The sequence below is a fragment of the Buteo buteo genome, chromosome 8 (assembly GCF_964188355.1).
Source record: "Buteo buteo chromosome 8, bButBut1.hap1.1, whole genome shotgun sequence".
Lineage (NCBI taxonomy): Eukaryota > Metazoa > Chordata > Aves > Accipitriformes > Accipitridae > Buteo > Buteo buteo.
The window spans coordinates 7703605-7715613 of NC_134178.1; the positions used below are offsets into that span (position 1 = coordinate 7703605).

Sequence of the window (12009 nt, forward strand, 5' to 3'; positions counted from 1 at the left end):
GGGGGGACAGGGAGGGAGATGGCAGGTTACCTACTTAACCTTGCTGTTAGTAAGTCCTTCAGTGCCCAAGATTGTAAAATAAGCTATTAAAATTCTATTTCTAGCAGAACTGCTTAAATGAGATGATTTTAACCTAATTTATAAAGTAAAAGAGAGAAATAAAGATTTAGCTAACACTCCTGCTCCTTTCCATTGAATGTCCATTTCCAAGCTCCTCAGACTTGTTGACTGTCACTTTTGTACTCTGATTGCACATTATCTAATAGTGGCCCAGTAGTAACATCATTTAGCACAAAAACCCAACAGGGTAAATAGGTTCTGATCAGCACAATTTTTATGGGAAAGAGATAAAAATTCATTATTTTTTTAGTAATTCTAATCATTAAAGACAATCAAAATAGATCTCTGTTTCTTACAGCAAGGAAAAGAAGCAGTAAAAACACAGTACAAAAATAGCCAGGACTTTCAACCATGCTTATACATGGGTCACATAAAAACATACAGCATGAGTTACTGAATATGCATATCCAGTTTGACCCCAAAAATATAGCCTACCTTTATTACTATTTTCTATGTGACTTAAGTAAACGTGAGTAAAATGTACCATTTAATAAGAATGGAAAGCATGCAATTATTTAGTTAGTTATTATTCAATTTGACAGGCAAAAAATGGATGAAGTAGTAATAATGTAAGGGCATTTTCCTTTCTGTCCATCCATTATATGACACAGTTATACCTGCGGGAAGTGAATAGAAAGGTGGAACAGAAATAAAAGAGAGTGTAACAGATTTCCAGAGATTCTAGATTTACCTCTTACCTACACATATGTTCCAAAGGATTTCATGAGCCTAAATAATTCATCAAACCACAGGAGCTGTGGATAGGTCCTTTTTGGTGGTGGTGGTGGGCCAGTTTAGACAATGAACCTAAAACCATACTTCAGCTCCAAACGTAAAAAAGTTTCTTCAATTAATGCTACCAGAATTTCTATACTGTCACTTTTATACAGACAGTAAGTAAGAATTTATGACAAAAAGTTATTAGGAACACTCTTCAGAATTTAATCTGCATAGTGGTTTACCATACTGAGATATTTTTAATGTGTAAAGTCTTTTCTACATCAGTATATAGCAGAACCTCTCCACTTTATTTCTCATAAGCAATTATAACACTTTCTGTACAAGGAGCAAAATACTTATTTCTGCATATTAGTTTCACTTCTCACATAATGATGGATACTAATGCTGAATAAATTATTATGTATTTTATGACTAATCTAATTGTCCTCCCCTCTTCTACAATACACATAACTTTATAACTCATATTAGATCTTAGCATACCTAGTGGTACAGAGAGTGTTCCTATTATGTTCTGTCTTGATTATATGCACAGCTTCAGAGCAGTCAAGTCTTTCATCAAGTATTTGCTAAGTGACTGTGATATTAAGGGACTTCAATTATGAAAAGTTTATAAAGTGTTACCACAGCAGTGGATTAGCTAGAATCCAAAAGCAAACTATTGGAGTCTAGATTACAGGGTTACAATTCTTGTCCCACTATAAACATGTGACAGATTAAATCTACTTTGTCATTTTTCCTCATTTAATTTGTTTTATATTACTTTTTAAACTTATCTGTAAACAAAAGGCATAATTTTAGCAAAATCAAGACACCAGGGGAAATTCTCTTCCTCTTAGTACTGGGAATCATGTAGTGCTGGGAACCTTACTCAGGGAAGAGTCTAACTGGAAAACTGGAATAACACAGCTGCCCGGCAATCTGTCTGAGGCCAGGTAAACATCAAGCTCACAGGGGAAATTAAAACCCAGAGTGTGGCTGTCATCCATAGAAGGTTACATTTGAATTCTACATGAGGAAAAACCTTGCTTATTTGGCAATACTGGTATTATAAATTTATTCACAAGTGCTAACTGAATGTTTACAGACTACCTTGGGAGGATTTTTTTGTTTCTAGATGTTGAAATCTTGGGGAAATATCTCTAGGGTGGAATGGTGTATAAGTAGGGAGCTATAGCTTATAAGGAAGATTTGTGGGTTTCCAAAACTATTTTGTATTGATTGCAAGACAAGAAAAAGTCTTTCCTGCTCCTTGATTTATTCTCGAAGTCTCTTCTTAAAAAAACAAAATCCTGTTTGAGAAATGTCATTTCTTACAAAAGCGTGCATAAGGAAGGATACTAATACAGATATCTATTACACAGAGTATGAAAGCTTTTTAAATCAATGGGTATTTTTCAGAAACTAACTGAAGTAAAATATTAAGGCCCTTTTTAACTACAGCCAAGATTTCTTAAAGGAGGCACTTCTTAATAGCATGGAGTGAGGAAGCAGCTTCGGAATGAACATGTAAAATATTGCACTGTCTGAGGGGAATCAGGATTAGTAACTGTCATTACACAATGTGTGAAAAAACCATAACTTCACACTACTTCCTGAAACTTAAAAAATTCAGTCCCTTAAATCAAGAACAACTAAATAATTGCAGTAACAGATTACGGTGTTTCTCACCTCTACTCTGGACAGCCCTAACAATGCAGTTGCAACTCGAACACTACTGCTCTGCAGAGTCCCTGTGATCTTTCTTCTTTGATATTCAATAGTTGACATCTGCTGTTGTGCAGCAATGGCCAGAGCCCTCTCTTTTGATTCATTGATCAATGGAATCCTCAGATTTTCTTCAAGAATCTGAGCAAGACCACATTTCAAATATAAAACTGGCTCCATTGCACTTGGACCTGTTAAATAAAAAAAAACAAAACAAATGCCCCACATTTGTCAGCTGCTAGTGTAACTGCATAGAGTATTTAAAATCTCTAATCTCCAAAGAAAAGCCAGAATACAAAATTCCTTTGATGTTTAGTTACATGCTATTACTCTAGTACATGCTATTTACTCCAGTAATTTTTTTTTATTTTTAATCATAATGGGGAAATAAAAATTAACACAGACTGAAATCCAAACCAAAAGTTGATTTTGATAGTTAATAAAAAATCCCAGACTTTAGTGTTACTGCTATTATGACAGTAATGAAAGTTTAAAAAAGTCTTTCTGCTACCTACACAACACAGTCACTCTTTTACCCCTCTGGGTGATGTTGCATCCCCTCTAAAAGAAACCACCAGTAATTATGTCAAATAATAGCTACACTGTTTCTGCAATAGGACTGACAGCAGTTTATCACCGGCTTTTTGAAGACAAAAGTATTGGATTGCCTGTCAAATCACAGCACTGCATACAAAACTCATGTGTTTTAAAACTAGAAAAAGTCCAGGTAAAGATGACTTGTCCTGGTTCATCTGGAGTAGAAAAGAAATTATGAAAAAAATATTTATGTGGACAGTGTTGAAAACAGTACAAGAAAGTTGAAGAAGATAGCTAACGACCAGCTGCTGCTCTGAAGAGAAAAGAAATATCTGATAGTTATATCGTCATATCTTTCTTACACTTCACTATAAACAACTGCTTTTATCACATGTATTTAATTAATTTTAACAAAAATGCATGGGAACTAAAGAACATTTGCAAAAGAGAATTATTTGCTCTATTTTACTGTTCTCCCTTCTATTCACTTTACCTTCTAATGTACTGCTAATATGTAAAACATTTGGACTATCCATTGGAAGCAATCCGGAAGGTAAAGGTATATCACCTGTTCCCTCTACCACATATATGAATTCTCCAATCTGAAACACAAGAACATACACATCCACACAATTCAGAAAGCAACTCATGCAGAACAGAAGGCAAAATCTTAAAACTAAAACCAAAGATAGCCTAGCAATACTTAAGATCTGACTTATGAAATAATTTACATATTCCGGAGACCCATTATTTTAAAACTATGTTTAAATAAAATAAAATTATCATTTCAAACCCTGCTATGATAATAAAGTATCTTTAATTGAGAATATTAAATCTGAAAAGTCAAGAAATTTCAACAAGTTGAATCCTTTCCAACTCCTCATATAATTTAACTGAATGAGGGTACCCTGACCCATAAATACAGCAATAAATTGAATTCTAATTATGTGCTACAGCTACATATAATTTAAACATATTCACGAGCTTACTTCATTGTTCTTCACTGTTAAGAACTTTTTTTAAAAAAATGTTTACAGTAATTTTGAGCCAGTAACATTTCTCTAGAAAGCAAAAAAGAGCAGAAGTCAAGGCAGGTTAGCATCATGTACAAAATTCTCCATTAAGGAGAAATAGAGTTAAAAAAATCTTAACTATTTCATCAAAAATAATGGAAAACCTACAGAAGCTTGAAAGTAAATACAAACATGACCTAGAACAAAGGAAGACAGTAATTTGTCATAGAGGAAAAGATAAATTAATTAGCAGAGAAATAACACTTTGAATCATAGAGGAAACAAAAAAATAAGGTGCAAATGAAAGACAGAAAAGTATTTTTTAAAAAAAGAAAACGCACTAAAAGTACTCCAAAGTATAAAGACCACAATCAGAACATCCTGAAACTAAAAGATGTCTCAATTATGTACCTATATATCTATCTGAACTAGGCAGGAGATTTAATAGATATATATAACTATTGCTTTGATAACTTCTCTTTGTTTACCACAAACTTTTTTGGACAACTTTAGCTTCTACTGATTGCAAGGTAAAGGACCAAGCACTGCTGCAACAACTGATATAATTTGCACAGAAGGTCATCTTTTTATTTCCATAAACCACATTCTGTAAAGCTCTGCCCTAAAGATGCATATTCTGTCTTTTATTCTTCATTCCAGATATGAAGGAAATAATTTATTTATATAATTTAGTCCATCTGCCAACCAATGCAATGTTTTCCCTTTAATATTGGTCAATAACATAAGACAAGCCTGCTTTTTATTTTACCTTTATTCATAGTTTCGTCAGATAAGGCTGAAAGCATTGCAATTATGTATCTGACCCAGCAGAAGGAAAGCTATTCAGTTGTGATGGCATTTTCTCCCCTTCCTTGATTCAAGCGTTCTGATAAATCTTCCTTGAGAAGGATTAAAGAAACCTACAGCAAAATTGGTTTCCCACACACAAACTAATAGCCACTCCTGGGAACCAATTTAAACAGGAATTATTCCTGTTTGACACAGTGATTTCGCTCCATAAGGACCATTAACAAGCTCACAGCATATACAACTAATTTCATGAAGGCACTGGTTGCTAGGATGCCATTCAACTATCAATTACTTTTCTTGTCATTGCTGACATCAATATGGTTATAGGTAGGAACAAACTTCCCTATTTCCCTCTTTGCTTTGAAGAATTCTTGCTTTTTGATCTCCACAGAATGCAAATCCGGTTTTCTTTCTGCTGAGGTTTTTTCCTGACGCTTTGGAACAGAATGGGTATTTTACTGTATTTTGAGAGTTTAGCTAGCATCCCCATGGTTTTAATGCTTCATATTTCCATTTTCCATCAGCTGCAAACAGGATAGCATCAACATTTTGTAGGGTTTACTGATAATAAAAATAGTTAATAAAATAGCTGTTGAACTACCATTAGCTATTTATCTAATCCCATTGCTAACTGATATTTCAAAAGAATGTATAGCTACTAGGAATTTGCAGTTCTCCACACAAGATAGTAATTAAGAACAACAGATAGTAAAGCATTCTCTTAATAAACCATATAATTTTATATTCGGCATTTAGCTGTGAAAGTCTGGACTGACACTCTTAAACTCTGACTTAATAAATCATTATCATTGGAATCACAGGTTGTTCACATTTAAAGTAGCTCCCAGAAACAAAGATACAGAGAAAAAGCAACCCAGTTATGTTAACCAATATATAATTTCTTCTCTGAAAACACCTATGCTAAGAATTTGAAGAATGTCAATTTCAATTTTTCTTAAAAAACAAAGAAATATCGAAACAAATCCTTGACAAATGTTATAAGCAACTTGTGCTGTCATTTCAAACCTTAGAAAAGTTAACATACAGATACTTTCAAAACAGTTTAAGCAGCATATTTGAGTAGGCCAACAAACTTGAATCAATGTATCTTCTTGCTTTTATTACAGATATATAGCTGATGCAATGAAGGTAGGATTCCTAGTCAGATACAAGTCTAACTAGTGATTTGAATCTCAATACCTTCTTCATTGATTGTAATGAAGAAGTAGTCTTACTCTGATACTATTTTGGTCCATTCATCAGAAAGGGTAGGAAAGGTAGGTAGGAAGAAATTACAGAAATGCTAAATTAAATTATTTATTAGCTTATATACATCACAAGCCCATATTTGAATGATACAAGTCTCATCATTGTATGAAGCCATTTGATTGTCATACAGCATGGTAGCTACACCTGTTTGTCAATTAGATAATGGCATGATTGAAATATTGCAGCCATATACACAATATTTAAGCAAGCCAGCTTCTTCCTCTGCCATTACTATACAGCTCTAAAATCACACTAGCTATCTTGCAGTTTCATCTTTCCCTAGGAGATTCACCACATTTTCTTACAAATAATGCAATTATGTGGATGGTACTTAATTTCTCTAGCCTGTGGTGCGATGTATCAAAAATTTTGCACTTTCAGCAGCCTTTAATTATATCCCACCTACTCAGCTAAGCTGAAAGGACCAAGTGTTCCAGAAATAGTTACCATACAGGACATAACAGTGGCTTCTCTGAGGCATTAATGCTTCCTCCTATGATAAGGTCAACTAGTTCTTTGTTAAGAATAGTGACTAGCTAGGTTTCTAAATTTAGGTTTTCTACATCACCACTGGAGGCAACACTGCAGCTGTCAGAAACGTTCCTTTCCCTTTTCACCTGAAGTATAACTGTCCCATAGCTCTGACCACATCTCTTAGATTTGCTTTCCTCCCATTAACGTGTCTCCATTTCCCTTCTCTTCATTAAATTATTTAGTTTTCAGGCTCTATACCTAATGTAGCATGAGCCGCCTCTTCTCAGTCAGGGTATACACTTCTGCTTCTAATGAAACAAACAGGGGAAATGCCAATAGAAGAGGTTTGAAGAAAGAGTATAAAATCATAGCAAGGAAAAGAAGATTCTTTTCAGATTTGCTCCCAGAAACCAGTAGGTTAGGGTCTTCCTTGTCTAGAGACTGCATCCAGACATTTCATTGAATAAAAATGATGGACCTAACCTTCATGAGTTTGTCTGATTTCTTCTGAACTAGTTAACAGTTTTAGCATCCAAATTGTCCTATGATAGCCGAGTTACATAAGTTAAACACTGTATATGAAAAAGTGCTTCATTTGGTTCAGGTTGTATACCCTGCCACAGTTACTCTGTCAACTGTCTGCAAAATATTCATAATCTCATGTACCTGTCATGTCCCTTAACAATCTCTTTTTTAATTACAGGATTATTTTTTTTTTAAGTATCTGTCTCTATAAAGAAACTGTTTCATCCTTCTGATCATTCTTGTTTCTCTCTCTTTCTTTCCCCTATCCTTATTATATTGTTTGCTGGGGTAACTAGAACTGCACACAATATTCAAGATGTGTGAACACCATGGCTCTTTAGAAAGGTATACTGAGGTTTCACATTTTGATGTCTATTTCTTTGCTAATAATTTGTCTTTTTGAACGATGCTGAGCACTGGATTGATTTTTCATTGAACCATCCACAAAGATTGCTGTCCTCTGACATGGGGACATTTATACAGCCTCGTTGTAGGTGATTCCCTAGTGTCAGTAACACATGAGCTCACTGTCTCACTGTAAAATTTGACAGATTATCCCTCTTCTAACTCTCTGCTAATTTTCAAGAAACGTAAGTAAACTGTATACTCCTTAAGACTTCCAGCTACATGGCTTGCTTTCTTAAATATTGGCTAGCTGTTTCAAATATTGAACAGGGTCAGATAGACAGGCTTGGGCATCATTGCATTAGTCTTATTTTCCTTTAAAAGCAAGGAAAAAATTAGGTTGGCCAGGTGGCATAGCCAAAGTCCTGGTTAAACAATAAAAACAAACAGCAAACATGCAAACACTAAACACTAGCAGAAGCCTCTTGTCCGCCTCTTGTCCTATAGTAATGAAAAATATGAAAGCTGAGAACGTGCAGGAGAAAAAGAATAAGTCATTTAGTTTTGGATGTATTGTTACGAATCATGAAAACATGGCAGAGAGAGTGGCAGATACATGTGATTGCACAGAGGGAAAGCTGAAACACAGAGGTAGTATTATGAAAGTAAGCAGCAGAATGTAAGCCTTGAGATCAAACACACATAAAAGAAGATTAGAAAAACAACAGGGTGTTGAAAAACATTGACAGCTAGAGACAAAACACAGCAGAGAGGTTAAAGAGGTGAAAAGATGGACTAAAGACACAGAAAAAAAGAAGATTGTAAATAAGAAGACTGTGACCACTGAGATAAAGGATTACAGGAATGCCAAAGAAGCTGGAGTGCAAATTTTAAGATCTGAAAGTTGGTCAAAACCAGGTCTTGGTAATTTGATGAAATCCATTTCAGTTAAGTATATATGGCAAAACCCAGGCTACATGAGTCAAGAGAAACTGAAAGGTAATGGAGTCAGTATTTGTGTATAATCTGTTCAAAAGTTTTACCTGCATTGGCGACAAGGACTGAATGGAATTTGAATTGGCAGAAAAATTAAAAAGACACAGAGCAAGGAAAATAATTTCTTATTTTACTTTGACAGCATATCTTAGATACAGTGATAAATACAGGGAGAAGTATAGTAAAGATTTTATCCTTTCCCTGCCTATGTCTCATCCAAAAGCATTATTCTTGCTCCCACATCAAAACAAATTATTTAAATTCCATATTTGTATTGAAGCTGAGTTGCCCAGAAAAGCCACCAAAGTAACATTCCTTGCAGTATTACTTTTATTTGTAATGATTTGACAGTGAAAAGTAACTTGCAGCATTTCATATAATTCTAATTATGTGGAGATAAAACGGCAGTAAACTTTGGTTTAAATTTCTTAGCTGAAGCCTATAATCTTGTGTAAATCTCTGACCAACTTCTTAAGCAACATTTTCCTCCATGATTTATAGGAATACTGTGTCTTAACCAAAAAAAAAAGAAAGAGAAAAGTGTTTCTTTTCCAAAAGTTAGCACATAGATCACATCTGTATAATTGCATATGCATGCAAAAACATTACCTTAAAATGTGCACATAACCAATTTGTACATTCATTTGCCCTATTCACACATAATTGGCAAACATATCCTGATTCTTAACTGACTAGGCCATCACACGAAAACCACTCACAGAACATACTTTCTATTCTTACCAGTTCATTAATCAGAATGACAGTGCAGTAACGTTTTTCCAGATTGAAGGGAAGGAAGTGAATATCTAAACCTGCAGAACTTCTCCCCTCCAAGAACAGTTTTTCCATTGGACTGAAGAACTCATTCAGGAGGCTGGATTGGTCAGCTGTTAAAATAAGTTTAAATGGTTGTTTAGATACAACAGCATGGGTTGTAAAATAATGTAGCCGCCTGAGTTTAAATATAAGGATACTGTATACAGTCTCCTGTAGTAATCAGTATTTAAGGCACACTTGTAATCAGTAACAACTATTTACGGTTACACTTGTGTAAATGTGCTGCAATATTGCATGCTGTATTATTTAAACACATTTTGCTAACTACTTGCGTTCTTACTCTGTGCACTGAATCAAAACATAGTTTTTATTTTTATGAACTGTGTATTAGTTGGTTAAGTACATCTCAGAAACAATATGAGATAATCAATATATCTAGAAGGGCTAGATTATTCAGATTAGAAATCTGCTTTCAATATGACCTCACAGAAACACAACAATATTTTCCAAGAGGACAAAATTAATTCCTAAGGCCAACCTACAAATTTTGCTCAAGTGGACTTGCAACAGTCTCAAAAAAGGCTGTAGTTCTACATTCATACGTTTTAACAGAACTGTTGACTGACATTTCACAGGACATATGAGCAAAAAATGCACAGTCCCTGTTGATGAGTATTTTAAAAAATAAATCGGGTAAGCTGCAAAGGCTCCACATCAGACTCCGATGAAGCCAGCCCACAGGCCCTTAAAACAAGAAAAACAGAATTTTATTTTTTTTTAAACTGTAAAATCATTAGGACTATAGTGAAACCTTAGAAATCATTTCACTAAATTAAATATGTAAGAAGATATACTATCCTATAAATAATAGTTACTGAGCATACCCATAAACAGTAATTACTGAACATATGTTAGACGTCAAAATCTTGCTTATGTAGATAATCTAGTTCCTACTGGAGTGACACAAGAGGTATTGTATAGAGGTACTCACAGCCATTTAAGCTGTTCTCTTCATTTGGATCTTCAGGCAGTGCATCATTTTTAAAATTTAATATGTTATTTTCAGAACTAAAAGGAAAAAATAAAAACGAAAGCAATACTCCAAAGCTGGACATTTCTATTACTAACAGATAGCTTCGTCCCCCTTTTTAGGAATAAATACCAGAAAAGCAAAGTTTTCAAGAAAGAACAAAACCCACCACATTTTGGAACCATCTACCTACCCATAATGTTAAATACCACATCTTCCACTTAAGTTAGTAGTCGTATTTACAGCAAAGCCAGAACACTCTCCCTTCAATTAACCAGTATAATATATCTGCAATACTCATATAAGCAAAATTCCATTTTAAAAAAAATATAATCATATTTTGTCAGTCAAAAGTACTCCTGCCCAAAAACACTTTGGGGGGACTTAGACTCATAGAATCACAGAATGGTTTGGGTTGGAAGGGACCTTAAAGATCACCTAGTTCCACCCCCCCTGCCATGGGCAGGGACACCTTCCACTAGACCAGGTTGCTCCAAGCCCCATCCAACCTGGCCTGGAACACTGCCAGGGATGGGGCAGCCACAACTTCTCTGGGAAACCTGTTCCAGTGTCTCACTTCAGTCCCGATTCTTCTCTATCATTTCAATATTTTATGGGGATATGCAAAGAATTGTTCCCTGGTACATCATGAAGTGGCAAAGCCTTGCATTCCTCTGATGCTCTTCAGTTGTCTTCCGCTCAGTCTTTCCAATTTTTCCCCCAAAAAGTACTCTATAGAAATACATCTAAATTTCTGCAAACCAGATTCAGTTCAGATACACTGTGCTCACTCTAGGACTTATATTCACAGACCTTGTGGACATGTCTTTAGACCGCTGCTTCTTACAGAAACTGATTTGCAAAAGTAACAGTCTTCCCTTGCCCCTTATCACAACACACTTCAGAGACTAGATCTCCTCTTACCGAAACTTTTTTTTAAGCCCCGAATTTTTTCTCTAGCTCTCTCTACCTTCTTTCTAGCCCAACAGTCTCCTCTTTTTAAAGAAGAGAGAAGCATTCTGCTTTATGCATGTTAACCCGATTACCTTATCCAGGTACTATCCTGAGAGCTAACTGAATCTATTCACTTTTATCTTCCTACCTAGTGGTCAAAGTACCTTAATACAACATTAACATTTAGAAACAATAAAAATAAGACATTTAAAGTTAGAATTTTTTTAAACATTAATTGTAATTCGAGGCTATATACTTGTATGTTACAGAATATCAGATTGTGTGTGTGTGTGTGTGTGATGCACACTTTTAGGCAAACATTTTACATTTATTAGCTTAATTAGAAAACATACCAACAGGTCATATATGAAAAAATGAGAACTATCTAGTAAATGAAGATTCTAGCCTATGGCTTTGGCTTACTGGAAACCTTGGATATACCACTAGTCATTACTAGTCATTATTCCAGAGTCAGAATTCATGGTTTAAACTCTACTCTAAATTCAAACTCTGTTTCTGATACCATCTGGAAAGGAACTCTGTCCAGTGAAGGGGAAATTCAAATTTTCACTGCTCAGCAATGATAATTCAGGACCAAGGAACAATCTGGCACGGAGGGCAAGAAGGTCCAACAGTTTGGAAGCAGGAACGCCAAGGACAGAACGATTCCCTCTGAGGTCATGAAGTTTCCCTTGCTGAAAAGGTAAGAAATGA

The 12009-nt window shown here is 34.9% G+C and overlaps 1 protein-coding gene across 1 annotated transcript in view; it reads right to left on the reverse strand.

The window, feature by feature from the left end:
* Positions 1–12009, reverse strand: part of CFAP47 (cilia and flagella associated protein 47) — a 329354-nt gene that overhangs the window by 187943 nt on the left and 129402 nt on the right. Inside the window, exons 41-44 of the mRNA XM_075033536.1 lie at positions 10303–10379; positions 9276–9421; positions 3596–3704; positions 2530–2756 (exon numbers count right to left, since the gene is read on the reverse strand). Coding sequence (XP_074889637.1) covers positions 2530–2756; positions 3596–3704; positions 9276–9421; positions 10303–10379 — 559 coding nt within the window. The remainder of the gene's footprint in view (positions 1–2529; positions 2757–3595; positions 3705–9275; positions 9422–10302; positions 10380–12009) is intronic.